The sequence below is a fragment of the Beta vulgaris genome, chromosome 6 (assembly GCF_026745355.1).
Source record: "Beta vulgaris subsp. vulgaris cultivar EL10 chromosome 6, EL10.2, whole genome shotgun sequence".
Taxonomy (NCBI): domain Eukaryota; kingdom Viridiplantae; phylum Streptophyta; class Magnoliopsida; order Caryophyllales; family Amaranthaceae; genus Beta; species Beta vulgaris.
Genome location: NC_079207.1, coordinates 2,339,969 through 2,360,430, shown reverse-complemented (window position 1 = coordinate 2,360,430; position 20,462 = coordinate 2,339,969). Strand labels below are relative to the sequence as shown.

Below are 20,462 nucleotides of genomic sequence, written 5' to 3'. Positions count from 1 at the left end.
GAAAAACCACCCAAAACCTCCCGAAACCAACCCCTTCCCACCAGAAAAGCACCCCAGACCGCTGATGTCCCACCCCTACCATTCGACGACCCACCCCAGCCCATCGATGACCCACCCAGACCCACGAAAAAAGATCCCAACTGCACCATGGATCTGTTTCGTTGCCGGAGAGAGAGAGGGAGGCGACGCGGAAAGTAGCCGGCGAGAGTTGGTTGCCACCGGAGAAGAGAGATGGCTGTCAAAAGAAGAAGAGAGGGGAGGGGTTTTTTTTAAAACCCTTTCCCTTGTTTTTACTACCAAACATGTGTTTTAATTGAGGGATTTTTGATTCCTTTCCCCTCCTAACCCATACTTGATTCCTTTCCTTTTCCCCTCTTCTAACCAAACGCCCCCTAAATATATTTATGAATAAAGAAGTGATTGCGTGAAAAAAAAACGTTTCATTTAAAACAAAACCTAAAAAGTATGTAAAGAAAGTTACACTCACGTACTCACTTTAGATTTTGTTCGATTTGCTTTATTGTAAACTTTTAGATTATAATCTTTCGATAACATTTACTTATACTTAATTAATTATATTAATGATTAAATATGTGCATTAAAGACTATGCAAAAATATATGAATTAGAAAAATTCGACGAGAGTAACTAATTGTTTTTTAACCTAGTAAATGGGGGAAAGACGCAAATTAGATGGTAGACACGAGTCTACCATCTAAATGGTGCGCACCATTATATACGGTGTCTTTTCGCATTATAATACAATCAACAAATTAAAACAACATCCTCAATGAACTAACCAAGGAACATGAAGATGAAAATAGAACAAAAGAACAACACACGAGACTCAATGAAAATCTGAATCAGTAATGAACAACAAAGAAAAAAAGATGAATATAAGAGAAAATATCTAATAAACAACCACTCAGCCTAATGAACCGACAAATAAAACACAATGAACAAAGAAATATTTACAATAAACAAACTAAGAAACATAAAAATAAGGTCAACAAAGTAGAATCGTCGAGATCGATGTTGCTTGAAAAATAGTTAATGTACATTAGTTTCACATGTTCATTGGAGAACCGCTAATATACATTAATTTCAACCGTTTTATGTTTTTTGAGTTGCGTTTTGGCCCGTGTAATCCACCATCTACCAATTGGGGAAAAGTAGAGGAAAGCAAGAGCCCAAAAGAAGTGGAGACAAAGAGAGAGTACACAGTAGCACTCTAGCAGCATGGAACACGAACATCACAGCAGCAGCAGTGAAGATGAAGACGGCGATGAGCAATGGAAAGCCGCCATTAACGCCGCTGCGTCCGCCTTTTTGGGTACTCCTACTCCCACTCCTGCGTCTGATGACGATGGTGTAGACGCCAAATCTCTTCAACCCCACCCCATCAAACACTATCAAATCAAGGTCACTTTCTCCCTCTTACTTTATTTGTATTAATACTATCGCCAAATTATTCTACTTTCGTTGCATAACAAACTAAAACTCACCCATTTTTGTATTTTTAACTGTTTTTTAATGTATACAGTTGAGATGTTAGAGGCAATTGTATTAGTACTACTAAGCAGGTTTATGAAATTAATCACGCATTCTAGCAAGATGATATCTTTGAAGTTTCTTTCCTAAAATGCGACTGTGTTTGTCATTAGATGTTCCACTTGGGCAAAAGTGGCTAAAATGGTAGGAAGTGTCAGTCATTTTTCCACATTAACTTTAAGGGAAGTTATTTAGGGTGTCAAATCAATTTCCAAGGTTTTCTATAGTCCATATTAGCCTTATGGATTTACTGCAACAGAAATCGCCTTCGAATTGCTGATGACTACGAGATATATATATTTTTTGAGGCTTGGTGGAAAATTGTTTAGGGATGTACATATGCATGGGCGTGGATTGCTTGATGAACATCCAGGACATTTATTGGCACCAAAATCATGATTGCTTACCATTGTATTTTTGTAAGTTAGAGGGATTTGTTATACGATGATAAGAACTCGTTCAAGGATCCCTGGTGGTATGGCGTTGGCCTAAATTTGCTTTAGAATACCCTTTTTGAAGGTTATACTTCTTCCTATGAGAGCCTTTTTTGGGGCTATTGAAGATCTTGAAGTTAATAGGACAGGATTTTCATCTAGTAGCCTTTTTCCTGAATTGTAGACATACTTCTTGTGGGCGATTGGGAAACCTATGATATCCCTTGTTGTAAATAATAGTCATCTATACAGTCGATGACACAGCCTAGAAATGTTTGAGAAAGCCCATTCTAGAGGGTATAACTCTTGCTCGAAAGACTCTTTTGGGGTAGTGAACATTGCAATGAAGTACGAATAAACACTCCTTGGCTAGCTCAATGGCCATCACCCACCAGGACCATCGGCTGTATCTATTCAAGATTAATTAACCCGCGAGTGTGATAGGCTGTAAGTTAAGTTATAAATTAGCAGAGTTGTTCTAAAGGCCTAGTCAGAAACCAATGCAGAGTTTGAAGATAAGTTACAAGAAGCTGCCTGGGTACCTCAGTCTGATTTAAAATTATGCAAAGCTCTTTGAGGTGTAATTGCGTATGGGATCCTTGCAGATGAGGTTTGAAGTGTTAGGAAAAGGCGGTTGATGTATGTGATGCACAATTTTCTTAAACAAAATTATTTGCATCATATGCCTATTGTGTAGCAGAGCTGCAGGCCTTAGTTACTTTTAGTTTGTGCAAAATTTTGATGATAAAAGGAATCCAAAGCTGGCAAATCTTCGGCCATTGGCGTACAAAGTTAAGGTTGTTTTTCTTTAAGGACCAAAAACCCTAACATTTCACTGTTAGTTCTCTTTGGTTGAAGGCTTAATTATGAACGTGGAACCATATCTTTAAAAAATTTGCTAGCCGACCAAAATTTTGCTTGAAGTAAAGTGGGAGAGAAAGGAGATAGTCAAAAGTGAGATACAGAATAGACTAATGATAAACTGAGAGATTTGAGAGAGAGGCTCCTTAAATTGAAGATCTGGTCATCAGTGGATTGCTCTTGGTAGTTTAGTCACTTGGACACATGTCAAATGTATATTGTTAATGTTGAATTACTAGTTCATAGTGGTACTGTTTCAAACTTTCAGTGAATCATAGTTAAGGAAGAAAATAGAATGTGGGTTGTTTTGTCAGCCAGGGTTTATAAAATTGTCAATTTCCTAAATAGATCTTACCCCTTGGTGAATGTGACCGTTTCTTTATAATGATTGTGGTATTCAAAGCGTCTGAATATGTTCTCGACACCAAGCTGTAGGGGCTTTGAGGCAAAGTGCACTTCGCAAAGGAAATTGATAGGGAGCTACCAGTAATTACCAACAAGTTCATTAGGGCATCTATCTTTTACTTGCAGTCAGCCTTTGGATAGTTGTTGTTTCATTTGGTAAATCTGATCATGGAAATGCTGGGGAAGCTAATCAAAGTGTCTCTCGAGTTCTTAGTTTCATGCTTCAGAGTATTATGTTCAGGAAGAAGTAGCTTAAAATGTTCAATTGGCTGGAGAACTTGTACAAAGTTAAGTTCTGGCTTGTGAGAGGGGGGTATCTTCCCTTTGCTGGATGTGTAAGATGATATCTCAAATAAAGGTCGTGGAAACAAGGCTAGATGACAAAGGCACACCTGTTGTCTTGCCCGGTTTCCCCAATACTCTTCCTTGACTCGCTCTGCCTAGCTCTCACGCAATGAGGCTAATGCCTCTCTGTTCCCTGGACCTCGCTTTTGAAACTAGGATGACTATGTATTTTGGGGTATTAAGAGGATAGCTGTGCTATAGACTAGTAAGATTCTATCACAAACAAGAATTAAGCAACAAACACAAGAGGAAAAGATTGAGAGAAGAGAAAGATTGTATTTTGTATTTCAAATACCAAGAAAAAGTTCAAAGCTTTCCAGTGGCTGGTTCATCCTCAATGATTACTCTAATATTCTCCAATCTTCTTGATGCCTTTCATTGGTTCCTTCCCCCTTATTTATAGATCCTAGAAATATCATTCCCTCTCACATTCTGACCCCGAGATATTTCCCCATGTCACCGTCCTCAACGTTGCTATTCTCCTAACTAACTTCATATGGAATCCCAAAACTGCCTTTTCCCTTGTTGCGTCTAACATATGTGAATCTTATGGATGATTTGGCTGGTGCATGACAAGCTGCCTTTTTTTTTTTACCTATCCAAAATATATAGAGAGTGATAGAGGGAATATCTTGATCACATACGGACATACCTCTATGCTCTCAAGTGTTGTCCTTGTGCATATTTTCGAACACCGTGTGTAGTGTGCCCCTGTATTTGCTCATGTTTATGCACCATCTATGCATGTACCTTTTATTAAAAAATATTTAAATTTTGTTTCCCATCAATGGTAATTTGTCTAAAGTCACATAGTGCATGAACATAAGATTTACTTAATAGCATCGGGTACAACCATACAAGTGAAAAATTCTACAAAGGAAAGTAGTGTTCATTTGATCTTATCTTTTGTTCTCACTCTGCTTGGTACTATATTAGAAATAGAAAGAAAGTAGGGACTTAAGGAGAAAAAACTCAAATTAGATCCAAGAACTAGAAATTCTCGAAGTTCTCATAACAAAACTTATTGTTCATGAAGATTTGAACGTTTACCAAAAATTTATATGCAGGTCTAGCACCCCTTTATTTGACAAATGAGATTAAGAGTTACCTAATAGTAAAGGGAACAAATAAAACATCCACACACACACACACACACAAAAAAAAGGAAGAAATATATACAGCAACTTATCATAATTGTATCCTTTGTTCTGACTACTTTTTGGTATTCATTGGAATTGGAAGGAATATAGAGATTCGAGGGAGGAAAATCAAGGTGAAAAGCTATGAATTTTTTAATTAGAAATTGATTTGTAGACTTGAAACTAAAAGAGATACATAGGTTATCAGGATTTAATGTCTACATGTATGCGTGACTCCAAAGTAATATACATTATTTGCAATAAATGATGATCGTCTAATTTGTTTGCTAACTGTTTGTATTCAAACTGGCAGGCACAAAAGGTCTTGGATGATATATTGATGAAATCTTTAGACATGGTAAAGAACTCAGAACCCGTTGATAATGTTGATGATCCTTCTGTAACAAATGGAGGTGGCATTCGTTTATTCAAGCAAGCTCCTGTTGGGATAGTGTTTGATCATACAGGTATACTTGTAACTCTTTTGTAACTTGTCTGCTTCTTCATATGCTGGATTTAGGCCTGGAGTTTTCAGAATGAATTCTATCATTGTCTTTCAGATGAATACAATGGACCAAAAAGGAAACCGAGAATTCTTCCTGGAGAGGATGTCAACGAAAAATCTAAGAAGGTTTTTTCTTTCACTCCTTAGTTCTCCTCCGTTCTCAAATAGATGTTCCATTTGACTTTTGACGGTTTCCAATGCACACCTTTGACCATTTATAATTTTAGTCACGTATGAAAGAAATTACTATAGAAGTTGATGTTTTGGATATACACGTCGAATTCTTACAAGATTGCACATGATAATGTTATATGAAGAGTATTTGATTGTTTGAAAATATAGCAAAAGTTTATGAACTTTGATTATAAATAATCAAGTGGAACATCTATATATGAGACTTGAGGGAGCTTATAGTTTTTTTTTTTTTTAGTTTCATTTGCTTAGACGGCACACTTCAGAGTATGAGTGGCTACTGAATCTCTGGACTTATGTTTGGTGGCAGTTCAAAAGAAGATTGCAGTGTGTTGTGGTAGAAGGAATGGAAATCTTAGAGACTGCAAAAGTCTCATGCCAAAAATCTCTATCTAAATTGAAGGCCAAAGAAGCAGCTGCAAAAGAAGCTGCTAAGAGAGAGGAAGAAAGAGTGGCGCAGCTGAAGAAAATCAGGGGGGAGAGATGGCTGCCATCAATTGCTAGAGAGATGCAGGTGAAGTCCAGAGTTCGTTAGTTCAGGCGCAATTTTGAGATGAAATACGCATAGAACCATCCACAAATGCTGAAAGGATGCCATTATGTTCCTTGGTGCATCACCTATATGATTTAGCATGTTATTGAGATTAAAAATTCTTGTAGGCTAGGCAGGGCCGGCTTTTAACATGTGAAACAGGTCCCCTTAATTGTGAGGGCATCAAAATGGAGAAAGTCGAAGTAGTAAAAAGAAAAGGTTTGTTGACTTTTCAGTTCCCACAATAGGCGTATTTCTAATCTTCTAATTCTCAAAACCATTCACCTTCTCATTTTTTTGGGAAATGCATTCACTTTATATTGATTATTATTAATTCAAGCCTCTAGTTATCACATCAACATAATTTTTCAATCCATATTTCCAATTAACCTCAAATGAAACACCGAAAAATATTGTTTAAACTGGGAAATCTTATTATTACATATTTATTTGCAATTCATTTTCACTTACATTTATCTTATAATCATTAAAAAAAATGGTGTCCAAATAATATACTTATTTGGGCTACTCTTTTTTCATAATCTGATTATATGAAGAATCATGAATGGACGAACTATTACATTATTAAATTCTTTAAATATGAATTTGCACAGGATCTCTATATAGTTCGAGACGAGTCTCTAGCTAGGCAAAATATATTAACAAAGCTAGGTGATTCGTGAAGTATGGTCTTACAATGGTTTCAATATGGAGTTTTGAGCTTAACTTGAATAGAAAAAACATCAGACTATCCCGTTTTCGGATCGAGACAAATGAACTGGAAGAGAAAGGGTATATCTCTCTCACCCTCCATGTATTGTAATTTGTAATGAATTATACACTCTAAAAGTTGCAAATTAATGTGAGTGAGATAAGGTAATAATCTATGCAATAACTTCTCATTTTAGGTGTTCCCCACTTGAGGAGGTCTCCTAATGTTTTTGTTTTTCCTTTAAAAAATACAACTAAAATAAGTTACAAAAAGAAAACTCCTCATATATAGGAAATAATTTTTCATGTGAAGTTGGTATTTTATGAATAAGTTATAAAAAGTCGAGCTATTACAGAATAATGTGATGAAAGAATGGCTCAATAGCATTTGAATTTTGAATAATACGTTTACTACTTCATCCGTCTAAAATAAGTGAGATACTTCTCACAAAAAACTCTTATATAAAAGAAAAAAGTGTTTTAATTATTTCTGAACGGAGAAATTTAATATATGATTATTATAATACCCTTGGTATAGGCAAACTAGGCTTATCTTTGCTCTAAATAATTCAGAGCTTTTCCTTTCCACTTTAAAATAATACATAGTGGAGTGTTAGTGTTAGTCTTACTGTTCTTTTATTCTGTCTTAGTGTCTTGAACCTCATAAAAGATGGAAAACACCTTCTGCTAAAACACATACAAGATTCCCAACTGATATCCTCCTCCTCCTCCTCCTCCCTCTCCTTCCCTTCCTCCCTCCACGCACAATGGCAATCTCGCTATCGAGCATCGTCGGAGGTCTGGGTTACTGTATGACTACACTTTGGGGACTGCAAGAGAGGAGATTCTCTGTAGTGTATGAAGTTGTAAGTTCAGGTGCAAGATGTATGACTATGGGGCTCATTTTCTGTTTCGTTTCACTTCAAACAAGAGAACTGGGTTATGCATTCTTGTGATCTTGATTCTTGATATTCCATTGCATCAAATGTAACATTTTTTTTGTCTTTTTTTTTTTGCAAATTTGACTTTATTCAAATAAGAGTTCGCCTAATCAATAATCACCTAGTAGTCAAACATCTAACAGGAAATGAAATGTCATTTGTGCTTTTACGCCATCACTGTTTAATGCTTTGATGCCGTAACATAGCAGAATCAAATTCTCAGCTACATCAACCATTTTCAAGCACTTCTTAACATTTTTGGAGTCCGACCTGCAAAACAAGCTGCATTGTTCACCACTGCCCGCAGCTGGACCGGAAAGGAGGGGGACAGCAAACCGCTTTCAGGAGAGTCCCCCAGATCGATAGTTGAACAAGATTGACCCACGAGTGAAATCTATCCTTTCATTTATGGATGATTTGATTTCTCATACACTGGCCCTTGATTATAGGGGTATATGTTTAATGTTTCACTACATTTTGCTCATTAAGAGCATTTCATCCCTGTTAGTTGCCTAACTATTTAGACAAATAGACTTTCTTCATAGCAGGAGTACTTTTGCCTTTTTTGAGGCATAAGCAAAGTAGAAAATGACTATCATGCCCTCTTGTGCTCAGATGCAGAATGCCACTTCACTACTTGACCATATGTTTATACAGATGATTGTAATGCATTGGGTAATTTTCCAAATGATTGATAATTTACATACTTTACATGGATACAATGATAATCAATAGAACCTGACCAGATATAAACTTCTTTATTCATGTGTGCACGACATTAACTACAGAAAATATTGAACCTCTGCTCTAATTTCATGCTAGCGGGAGAAATGTTCCCCACGATCAGCTAATACATCGAATTACGATGACCAAGAGAGGCTCATGAAACTTGCCTAAAATTACAGGTGTAGGAAACGAGTAGTTTCCCATTTCAAAACACAAAAAATTGTGGGAAAATAAGTTTATTCGGACTATAAACAGGTACACAGGTAGGTCTTGCACCAGAATATCACGATACGTCACATTAGGCCTGCAAGTATCCATGTTCTTCCAAATATGATACTACAATTTCAGCCATTTCACATGGAGAAGTGCAAGTATCTGGCTTCTGTTGCAAGACGATCTGCAAAATATGATTATTATATGCATGAAGACTATGACTTTGTATAGGACTTGGAAAAAAAAAACTAAAAGAAAAAAACGATGTTTAACATCTAATCTAGAGAACTGTGAATATAGTTGGTCAAGTGAAGAACTCAGATTAGAGCATTTACACATTGTCAATGTCACATGACTGATTGTGTGTATTTTTTAGATAGATAAGATAAATGACCCAGCTGGACCTGACCCCTCAGTCCAGCCTCTAGTGAGTCAGGCTCCTTGGAAGCAGAGGGAAAGGGTAAAGGAATCCCCATCCCCGAAGTGCCTATAGTGGGTTTTCGATCCCACAAGTCACAACCTCCAAGTAATGAGACATAAGCCTGATCACTAGACCAATTACTCCTCAGTATCAACGGATCAGCTTCATGACTTCCAGAAAGATGACCACCTCTCATTTGTACATATATCCCGGAATCCAATTTGGATTTAATTGATTGTGGTTCTCAAATCAACATAGATGAAAATTCAATGTTAAAGGAGCAGAAAACAAGATAAAGACCATTGAAGAATAGCTCAGACCTCAGATCATTCTCCTCAAAAAAAAAAAAAAAGAATAGCTCAGATTATTGTACCTCACAATTTAGTGGTCTTTCATAAGGATCATCTACCCCAGTGAAACCTGCAAGTTGTGCACAATGAATGTCATTTGAAATTTCCATTTCATAAAAGCCACAAAATCAAAATGATACAGCTACTTGTCATGTGCCATTGCCTTGCAGACTTGCCAAAGATATCGACAGTGCAGGTTCTACAATTTGACTAGAACATCCAAAATGGTCACAGCCATCATAGTATCAAGCAAAAATGAGCAAGAAAAAAATCACAAGATATGCCTGCTTTGCAGGAGTCTGATCATAACTCATAAGGCAGCAAGGACAGATCGCCTAACAATTTAACAGTCTAATTATACAATAATTCGGATATAACATGTATTTAATTTTTTATCAACGGAAACTGAACAAAATTAGGAAAGCTTTCCCTCAAAATTGTGCCCTAATCGATCTAAACTAAAAAAAAAAAAAAAGAATTTACAATTCAATCGGGGTCAATGTCTTGAGTAGTCGTGAAAAAATTCCCGAAAGAGGCAAGATCGTCAGCTCAAAATTGGCAGCTTTAGTAAAAGCTTTTGTTCCTTTTTTTATTTTGTCACTTGAGTAGAATAACAGCTTGAGCTAGTATAGCAAAACAGAACCGACTTTTGAGTAAGACAGCTTTTGATTATGACAGAAGCTAACAAAACTCAAGCCTCACCTTGTATCAATTCATACAGAACTGAGTTCCAACTCCATTTTGGGTTTAGCAACAAGTAACAAGCACTCAGATTCACCTGGGGCCATGGCTTTAACTATTCTACAGGGTATAATTTTCTGAGCTACTGATAGCAATTCAATCCTTACTAATAACCCACCTTGATCAAGTGCTTAATCTGGTCACATAGAGTTCTTACTTCAAGTCATCAATTGGATATATCATCAAAGGACCCCACAGATCTGTGTAATACGTTTGGTTGGGAAACAAAGCAGCCAGCTTCAAGTAGATACTCATCTTTTGACTTTACGTTAAATCTTTTACTCCATTAACTTTTAACTAGATTTAGCCAAAGGAGGAGACTGACAAAAGACACCATACAAGCAGTGAGACAAACACCAAAACACCCACTAAAACAATTGCAGAAAGTACCTTTAATTTTTCCAGCTCGTGCCAACTTGTACAGGCCCTTTGGGTCCCTGGCTTCACAAAGTTGAAGTGGAACATCCATGAAAACCTGTGAAGTTGATTGGTGAGTCATTGTACAACCAACACCATAGTAAATCTCTCTTTTCAACTATAGAAAACAGCAAGAAGACAAACCACCTAAAAAGGAGAAGCATACCTCAATGAAGTCTCCCTTCTGTAATAGAGCACGGCAGGCATCACGGTCCTTTCTATAAGGAGATATCAAACTAGCGATGCAAATGACACCAGCATCTGCAAAGAGCTTGGCTACCTCACCTGGAAACATAAAATATTAGTTGTGGTTATATGAAGAAGAAAAAATTGATTTAAAAAATAAAGTAAAATTCAACAAAGCACCCACCAACTCTTCTTATATTTTCTGCACGATCTTCTGCTCCAAAACTAAGATTCTTGTTTAAACCATGCCTAATATTATCACCATCTAGGACATAAGTCAATTTTCCCCTTGAGTGCAAGCTATGACTCAATGCACAAGCTAATGTGCTCTTCCCTATGATAAAAGCATGCAGTCAAATCAAGGAAGAAACAAATGACAATATATCAAGAAAAGTTGTTGAATAATGAGGTAGGACCACAAGAGAAAATCACTAATGCAGAAACAGAATACAAAATCATGATAAACTACTTTAGCTTGTAGCTAGACCAGTCTTTCTCTGAGTTCTTATTATTTATCTCCCACTGGAAATCCTATCTAAGCATCACTGAGTTTACAATGGGTGGACGATGATTCATAGTTATTCGATATGGATCCCCATAAAAGAGTCAGTAGGTATTCATTTATATAGTACCCCTGGGTTCTTAAAAAATATATATATAAAAAAAGCAACTAAGATAGAAGGCCCGGACAGAAGTCACAAACACATTACACTGCAGTAAAATGGACTGCTTGTATATCACAGCTACTATAGTAGACAACAAAATCTGAAAGCATTAACATGTGGAGCTAGAACCACCAAGTGAAGATATCACTGTGGAACTTTCCTAACAGACAGTCAGGTGCATACAGAATACCGTAGAATGCGAAGAACCAGACTAATGGAAAGAGGTGCTATTCATATTGCATTATTATTCAGTAGAAACATCTTGAGAAAGACCAAAGAGAGTTAGATGAGAAAGAGGAAAAGAGATGCTATAAATTGAGGAGGGTGAAAAGAGAGGGAGGCATATAGAAAATTAAGTTGTAATTCAGATTCGTTTAGCCTACTCTGGATATGAGTCAAGCCACTCAGAAGCTTAATAGTCTACCTTTATAATCTTTGATTTCCAATATTATAATCAAAATCATCATCTTCTTCCCTTAATTTCTATACCCTAATCTCAGCTTCCACCTAGAACTTGCAAACAGCAACGTGCTTTAAAAAGCCACTTCTCAATTTTTCATCTAGCATATACTATTTTTACTTGGGAAAATTAAAAGTTAAACCCTTCTTAGCACTGAATTTACTCGTGCATCTCATACACATTTATAGGATACCACATCAACATGATGCAGACGACAGAGCTTGAACAAGCTTGAATGGTCATTTTCGTTAAACAAACTTGTTCTTTTTAAAAAAAAATATTCAACAGATAAAACCACCACGATCACCTTCTATGACTCCTCCTACTAAGGGTAGGGACGTAGGGCAGAGAGAACCTGATACCAGACCTTACCCCTCACAAGAAAATTTTAAACAAAAGATGTACAATCACTACAAAATTCTAAATGCAATAGCACCAAGATTACAAGTGTCCATAGACAAACCTGAACCACTGAGACCAGTTATCCATATTACACAGCCTTTTTGTTGTAGTAATTGTTCTCTGTCGTGTTTTTTGACTGAACATTCATGCCATAAGATGTTGGTAGAATTCTCTACTGTTGACATCTGCTTTCGTATTGTACCTAGTCAGTAATCTTTTATCAGTTCCCATGATCATTAACTTAAATACCTGTATAATTGGGGCTTCAGTATATATCTACATAACCAGTATTCAGGAAACATAGTGAAGCAACAACAGTTAGGCATTAGTCTACATTGAGGTGGTAACTGGTAAGAGATGGAATAGTGCTCTGGAGACAAAAACTCTCTTGAATACTCACAAAAAGTGACCATAATTCTAGCACATCCTAGACAGTCATGAGACAATGAAAACTTACCCATTGTCAACAAACAACCATCTAATCTATCGATTAACTCTTAACTAGCAGAACGTATGTATTACATCGGTAATGGACCTACAGAAGCACTCATAGACCAGAGCTTCAGTTGGTCCGCGACAGTTCACCTCATTAACTGATCAAAACTTCTATTCAGGGACCAAGTTGGCCCTCTATTATACAAACTGGGACAGCAAAAAGTCGGAATTCGAATCAACGCTGAATCAGAATCATAAACTCCTGTGCAACAACATACTCAAACTATTTCCACATCCAATAAAATCAGATTAAAAGTAAAATCAAGCATGATTAAAGGTGCTTACATCTATGTAGGGACATTCCTCATCATTTCTAAGTCACAGAAAATAGCAGAAACTAACACAGAACCATATCACTTACAAAATCAGCCATACAATCAGCCAAAGTTTCGATTGTTTTAATTCGATTTCCGAATCATCTTTAAAACAATCTGATCCCCCAATAAAACTCATTAATCATCCAATAAAAAATTACACAAAAAAATATTCCATATAAGATACACCACATAATTTTATTACAAAAAAAAAAAAAAAAAAAAAAAAACACCATTAAAGAAGAAGACAGAAATCTATAACTCAGAAATTTCTTCTCGATCACATATCAAGAAAAATCTTTTAAAAAAAAAATCAGTGGCGATGAAATAAAAATATTTAAAATAAAAAAAGAGAGCAAATTTACCAACTTTTTCGCTAAGTTGAGAAACACAACAAAAATTGCAGTGGAAGTCAAACAAAAGCTAGAATTTCCCCTTTTTTTATGTTGAGTAATTTCCAAACGAATCACCAAAAAAAAAAATTACTAAATTTACTTATATTCTGGAATATATATATTCCTTTTTGTTCTTTTCCATTGTATTAAAAACAATATTCTCTTTATAAAAAAAAGAATTTAATAATTTTCAGGATTATCATGAATATAAATTTTCAAACTAAAAGAAAAATAAGGACTAAAATAAACACTTACCATTTCTGTTAGGAAAGCCGTTGATAAAGTCAGGATCTGCTTGACCATAAATATAATGAAACGATGACGTTTCATCTACCTTAACCACCGCTTTGACTAGCTTGAATTTCTCCCCAATCTTTTTCTTCTTCTTTTGTTGAATAAAATCAGAACCAAATCGAAAACAATTACTCGCCGGAAAATTCGGAAACCCTAACTCCGGCGAAGTAACGCCGTCACGAGATCGAGTTCCGATCGACGGCAGTACCTTTAAAGACACCGCCATTTCACTTTCTCTCTCCTCTCGTAACGACGGTGAGATCGGAAGATTCAAAAGTGCCGACAAAAGTAACGAATTTGATGAACTTAAATTAAATTCGTGGGGTTGAGGGGGAGGAGAGAGAATGAGACGAGGGCAGAAGTAGAAGGTTAAGCGAATACGGCTGGCGGGAAATAATTTGTCACGCACCGTTTAATAAATATACAATCATCAATAATCAATAAGTACACATATATATACTGATGTAGTAATGTTTGCTGCTCATTTTTTAATTTTTTTTGGCAACGTGCTAATGCTATTCAAGATTCCTTGTTCGATATAAGTTGCGGGAATAAAGGGGAATCTAACTTGTTAAGGATGAGAATCGATCACATGACCTCTTGAACCGACAGGAAAGCTCTAACCACTAAATGATCCCTCACTTAATTATTGAATAATATAACTAAATTACAAATATTCAAAAGCTAACTTGAAAATCTTTGTGGAATTAATATTGATTAGTGGTTAGGAGTTCCATTTCAAATGAGTTGACTGAGAGGATCTTGAGCTTGATAGGAAAGATTTCTCGTTAAGGTTGGGAGAATGCTCTCTTCTAACCTTGTAAAGTTCTTCTTGTCAATCTTAAAAAAATGAGTAAATAAATCTATGAATGTATCATGTGATATTTGACTTTTCTTTTCTATGAATGGCTCTCCTACTAAAGCAGAATATCGTTTCATGACTGCTATTACTTGTAAGTTTAAGTGGTTGAAGGACTTTTATTGAGTTTGGGAGTTCATCATCCTAAGTCTTCCTCGTTTCTGGATAGTCAACTTGCTCTTCATCTTGCTAAAAATCCTATTATATTGAAGCTAATTGTCACTTTGTGGTGAATGTCATTATTGGCAGTCTTATTGAACCTTTTTACGTGTCTACTTCAGTTCAGCTAGCAAATATTTTTACTAAGATCCTTGAGAAGTCTCAGTTCAATTTTTGTTGTCCAGGTTGGATATTCTTCAACCTAATGCTCCAAATTGAGGGAGGGTGTGTATAGAATATAAGAAATATATAGCTTCTAAACAAGAGTTGTATATGTATATTAGGAATTTTTTTCATTATAAAATTCCTAAAATAGCTTGTACTATATATTGTGATAACTGATAATCTAATGAGAATACACAATTTTTGAGCCCTAATCTTATTTTTGCATTGAAAAGCCATGGAAGTTGACCAAGAATTACACTTACAAATCAGGTTTAGAATATATCAAAGTGCACGAATTGTTTTATTTGGACCTGGCCCGTTTGCAAAACAATCTAATTCAACAATAGTAGTCAATATGGTCATTCATTTCATCACCCAAAACAGAGAACACGCCATGATTGAAATCTTAGAAGAGGGTAAAATAATATGGATAAGATACAAGGAACAAATGATACAATTAGGTTCATAATTTGATAAAAAAAAATGGCAATATGTATTTTTCTTAAAAAAGAAAATTATATAAAGCAGATTAAAAAAGTAAGAAAAAATTTCATACAACTACCTTTTATAGTCGATTTTTTTTTCAAAAAACTACTTTTTAAAAAATTTCTTTCAAAAAACGACCTTATATAACAACTTTCTTTAAATATTCTACTACTAGCAATTTATGCACGCGATGCATGCTTTAATTACTTTTTTTGTTGGTTATTATTTCACAGTAAATCCTTTGAATTTTTTCTTTCCAAGTCAATTTTCTATAGCATTTGAATAACTTCTTCTTCTTGATTATGCTATTTTATGAATAAATAATTTCAAATCAATGAAGCACGTATAATGCATAAAGCAATTAGAAATTATATATCTCTAATTTTAGTTGTTTTCAACATAAAGTTAGAGTTGAAACTATGTGATGGTTCGATAATGTTACTTTCGATAAAAAGTCTTATTTTATTGATAATCAATATAAGTTTCTAAATACATTATAAATCATCATCAAGTTTTTACATACTACTATATTATTGTCGATAAAGTAATTCAACAACACACTTCTAATTTTGGTTATGGACTTTTCTGATCAATGTATAATCATATGTATGTGTCATTTTAAATTTATGTTAAATTTCCTTATATAAAAATTATTTTGTCAATTTTATGTTGATTATGACGACTTTGAAATGTTTGGGAATTTCCTTTCATAAATTAATTTTGTCAATTTTTTGTTGATATGCATTGATTGTGCTGATGACTTTGAGTTGTTTAGGAGTGTTGTTTAAAGTATTGTTCTTAAATATAAATTATTTAACAGGGGTAAAAATGTGATTTCAGATGGGGACATTGCTGCTCCCATCTTCCCTTAGAGTATAGAGATTTTAACGCAAATGGGGTTTAATCACTAATAAGTGAGTCACCGTAAATATTTTTTTTTATTCCCCCCTCGATTCTCTCCTCTTTTCTCGTTGCCCCAACGGCAGCACCACCTACATTGATTGAAATCTATTGATTAGTACTAAATATAAACGTAAAATGATATTATATTGAAAGGAATTGTTATATAAGGTAGTTTTTGAAAAAAAAAAAATTATAAGGTAGTTTTTCGAAAAAAGTTGGTTATATAAGATAGTTTTTTGAAATTTTGCCAAAAAATAATATACTTCCTCCGTTTCTAAATAAGTGCAACATTTGCATAGTGTTTACTATTCACAGTTTATACTTTAATTAGCTTTGGTGATTTACATTTTAGGAAAAACATAGTCATGTGTGATCTTGTTAGATTCGTCTGAATGTGAATTTTTTTAATATCAACTTTTTATAATTTTTTTTTTTTTTTTTGAATAGTAAAATTAATTCATAAATAAAAAGTCATACGACATCTACATAAGCAATCGAATCAAACAAATACATAAGTTGAATCAAACAAAAATTTCCTTCATAAAAACTACGATCGTCAAACAAATCTTGCAATGTGGAACATCTCCCGCTTATATCGCTGGAAAATACAGCCTTGTTGGAGAGACAATCTAACGATCCCTTGTAGTCGAGAGGATGATTTCCGTCGGATTCATCTAACCGTATTCGAAAAATTGATAACCTTTGAGATCCCGCATAATTCTTCACCAACAAAATAATTTCACGGCAATCCATTAGATCTAGTATCCCGGATTGTAACCTGTAGAAATTCCCCCTCTAAAAGAGGAGAAAAACCCTGTCTTTCGAAGGAGGTCGAAAAACCTTGTCTTTCGAAGGAGATCGAAAAACCTTTTCTTACGAAGGAGATCGAAAACCCTGTCTTTCGAGGGAGAAATTGTTATTGGAAACCTAAAAACAAATTAAAAACCAAAGGTGGGGGCTTTCCAACGGTAAAAACCGATGGAAGCCCCTTTGAAAATCAACAATGGAGGCTAGGGTTTTTGAAAGTAGAGAGGAGAGAGGGGAGAGAGAAAAAAAGGGTATAAACGCTTGATTTACTTACAACTTTTTATAATTTTTACTTATTGATAATGGAAGATATTAATGGTTAAAATAATGCATTGGCAAACGTGAAAACAAGAAATGTTGCACTTATTTAGAAACAGAGGAAGTATATAGTAAGATATGTTCTTTTGACAAAGTGACTCAATAATAATACTCCCTCCATTTCATGTTAATTTACTCAGTTCACTTTGGGGGAGAACCAAGGAAGAAGTACAAAAGTATGAGAGAGAAACTGAAAATGTGGAGAGATAAACTGAAAACAGAGAGAGAAACAAAAAAGCGGATTAAAATATTAAAAAGTGAATGACATGGGTGGAAAAAAAGGAGAAAGTAGATGTGATATGTTGCCAAATATAGAAAAAGCAACATTGTGTAGATTAAAAAGAAACGGACTAAAAAGGAAAGTGTGTAGATTAAAAAGAAACTGAGGGAGTAATAACAACTAGTTTCTAACCGGTTACGCTCTGAATAATATTATTTTTTATCTATCAATATTTTACTTTAAAATAATAACATCAAGTATTATTTAATTTAATGATTAAATTATATATGTTTATAATCACGAATCGAATCTTACACAATGCCTCCTAATAGATGCAAACTAGTTATTAGCCCGGGCTATGCCCTGGGTAAGAAAAAAATTTATTTATTAATATAATATTTTATGATAATAACAGTAAATACAATTTAGCTTAGTGGTTCAAACTTTAGTATATGCACTTGAGGTTTCGAGATCAAATCCTATACAGCTATACTATGTAATTTCTTAATTTTTTTAGTGTACATGAATTAAAACTCTCTAGAGAGAGCGCCACGTAACACAAAATATTATTTTCACACGTCTTTTAATATATTTGTGTAAATGTATTACTATACATCATGATAATATATTTGTCATATTATTATTATTGTTTAATTTGTAAATAAAGAGAACCACAACTCCACAAGTCTACAACCACGACTATCGCGTGGGTTGACAGGCTGTTTCTATTATGGTGTATGACCCCAGTATATTTATTATTTAATTATTTTGTAGCAGGTGGTGGCCTATTTCTGTGTTGGGCCAGTATCTTGTATTGGTGAGCTTCATAAATCTGATTATGAGTGCAAACTTTGTTTTTTGGTTGACGTGTCATCCTTTCAAGCATTATGATTTATGCATCCCTTGTTGGCTTGTTGCCCAGCGACTCAGGAGTGCTTATCGATTGAGCCGAGCTTGAATTTTATCAGATCGACTCGTGTTCATTTAAGTTTATTCGAATTTGCACCGAACTTAAAATTTGACGAATCGAGTTGTGACATAGCCGAGTTTTGACCAACTTTGACCGAGCCGTTATTGAATTATTCACTAACAAACTTGACCTATTATTATCTTTAGTTTACTCGTCTGTTTCTTTTTTTGAATATTTTTATTTTTTGAGTTTAATCTTTCACAATAAAACTATTAACTTATTATTGTGTAATATATAGAATAAATATATCTATGTATATATACATAATACATTATTTCCATGTATAAAAATGGGTAATTCTGCATGTTCACGATTTTTTTATGTCGAGCTTGTCATAACTTCTAGGTTTTGAGCCGAGACGAGCCAAGTTTTGACCAAATCGAGCTCGAATTATCCCAAACAAGTCAGACTTATTATCACCCGTATATAAAACTACTCACTATAGGTGAGAAATATTGACAATATTGTTTCATTTGTAAGTTGGATAGATCGAAAAGTTGAAAATGGAAAGCATCAAGCATGTCTAAGGTCCAGAAAATAAATCTTTGGGCATAAGCTGAAAAGTAGTCAGCCAGCCACACCCCAATAAAGGCAGTTTTGTTTTAGGAGCAATCTTGTATTCCACTTTTTATGTTTTTCTACTTGTAATATTTTTCAATTTTTTATAAAGAATGTAATATTTTCTATTTAGGAAGTTGCATATAATATTACTTGCAGAATTAACATTTTGACAATAGATTATCTTTTTCCCTAGCACATGGAGGTCCTTTTCTTGATTTTTTTTCTCTCTTCTCCCCTTAAATTTTGTGTCAAATTTTAATATTGCAAGTAAAAAACTAAAGGAAGTATATACTACTCCCTCCGTTTCCTAAAGATCTTCCTTCTTTCCGTTTAAGGGTGTTTTCAAAAGATCTTCCCTCTTTTGCTTTATTCCTTATTTGGCAAAACAAATTTCCCTATTTAACCTCTCATGTCACTATCATATGGTCCACCATTACATTATTAATTCAATTTTACTCCCTTTCTCTCTCCTACTTTAACCCCTTTTTATTTGTTTATTTATCTTAACCCATTTCTCTCTTCCACTTTACTCACACCATGCCCCACACAACTTGATTTTCCTTGGTATCTGTAGAAACAGTAAGTGGGAAGATCTTTAGGAAACGGAGGGAGTATATACTAAAATGGTTATATGTTTTTTAATCAAATTAATAAAAACAAATGCTATATGTAATACGGTGAAGTTGGTTTTAAGGTCTGTTTTCCCTAGCTTATTTTCAATTCAATTCAGTTCAGCTCTGGACAATACTTTTACTCTTACATATCACTATTTATTTCGGTTAAGTTCAATTCAATTCACCTATTTTATGTCGAAGAAAATAGGCTCTTAATTAAATATTTTATTAGTCAAATTTGTTGTTGTAAAGTGCAAACACAAAAGTATTGAAGGTAAAAAACTATCAAAGGACCAATACAACTAAAAACAAATGCTATATGTAATACGGTGAAGTTGGTTTTAGGGTCTGTTTTCCCTAGCTTATTTTCAATTCAATTCAGTTCAGCTCTGGACAATACTTTTACTCTTACATATCACTGTTTATTTCGGTTAAGTTCAATTCAATTCACCTATTTTATGTCGAAGAAAATAGGCTCTTAATTAAATATTATATTAGTCAAATTTGTTGTTGTAAAGTGCAAACACAAAAGTATTGAAGGTAAAAAACTGTCAAAGGACCAATACAACAAAAAACTTAAACTTATGGTTGAGAGGTGGATGAGATTTGAACCTGTGACCTATTTGTCACGCTCGCTCTGATACCATGTCAAATGACCAATTCAACTAAAAGCTTAAGCTTATGTTGAGGCCCAAGGAATAGATTT

General features: G+C 34.5%; 2 protein-coding genes across 5 annotated transcripts; one reads left to right on the top strand and one right to left on the bottom strand.

Moving 5' to 3' along the window:
• Positions 1–1,156: 1,156 nt before the first annotated feature.
• LOC104894955 (hypothetical protein) lies at positions 1,157–6,243 on the top strand. 2 transcript variants are annotated; one of them, XM_010681337.4, is made up of 4 exons: positions 1,157–1,421; positions 5,048–5,201; positions 5,295–5,365; positions 5,670–6,243. In XM_010681337.4, exons 1-4 carry the CDS (start codon positions 1,239–1,241, stop codon positions 5,964–5,966), a joined length of 705 nt encoding a protein of 234 aa, XP_010679639.1. In that variant the 5' UTR covers positions 1,157–1,238; the 3' UTR covers positions 5,967–6,243. The 2 variants fall into 2 exon arrangements, with proteins under 2 accessions (XP_010679639.1, XP_010679640.1); XM_010681338.3 differs by having other exon boundaries at positions 1,164–1,421; positions 5,742–6,208.
• A 2,097-nt stretch (positions 6,244–8,340) lies between these two features.
• Positions 8,341–14,111, bottom strand: LOC104894954 (adenylyl-sulfate kinase, chloroplastic). Of its 3 annotated transcripts, none has more exons than XM_010681334.4 (7): positions 13,656–14,111; positions 12,258–12,398; positions 10,854–11,003; positions 10,650–10,768; positions 10,457–10,541; positions 9,349–9,395; positions 8,341–8,738 (listed from the first exon to the last, which is right to left on the bottom strand). In XM_010681334.4, the coding sequence occupies exons 1-7, from the start codon at positions 13,918–13,920 to the stop codon at positions 8,640–8,642; spliced, it is 906 nt and encodes a 301-aa protein (XP_010679636.1). In that variant the 5' UTR covers positions 13,921–14,111; the 3' UTR covers positions 8,341–8,639. The 3 variants fall into 3 exon arrangements, with proteins under 3 accessions (XP_010679636.1, XP_010679637.1, XP_010679638.1); XM_010681335.4 differs by lacking the exon at positions 13,656–14,111 and adding an exon at positions 13,371–13,525; XM_010681336.4 differs by lacking the exon at positions 13,656–14,111 and adding an exon at positions 13,375–13,399.
• Positions 14,112–20,462: the final 6,351 nt, after the last annotated feature.

Bases quoted from the DNA above. Each gene is read 5' to 3' on its own strand.
- LOC104894955 (XM_010681337.4), top strand. From the start codon at position 1,239: ATGGAACACGAACATCACAGCAGCAGCAGTGAAGATGAAGACGGCGAT. The intron at 1,422-5,047 runs GTCACTTTCTCC...TCAAACTGGCAG, and splicing joins TCAAACACTATCAAATCAAG to GCACAAAAGGTCTTGGATGA. The intron at 5,202-5,294 runs GTATACTTGTAA...ATTGTCTTTCAG, and splicing joins GATAGTGTTTGATCATACAG to ATGAATACAATGGACCAAAA.
- LOC104894954 (XM_010681334.4), bottom strand. From the start codon at position 13,920: ATGGCGGTGTCTTTAAAGGTACTGCCGTCGATCGGAACTCGATCTCGT. The intron at 12,399-13,655 runs GTAAGTGTTTAT...ATTACTGACTAG, and splicing joins CGGCTTTCCTAACAGAAATG to GTACAATACGAAAGCAGATG. The intron at 10,542-10,649 runs GTATGCTTCTCC...TCAACTTCACAG, and splicing joins AGAAGGGAGACTTCATTGAG to GTTTTCATGGATGTTCCACT.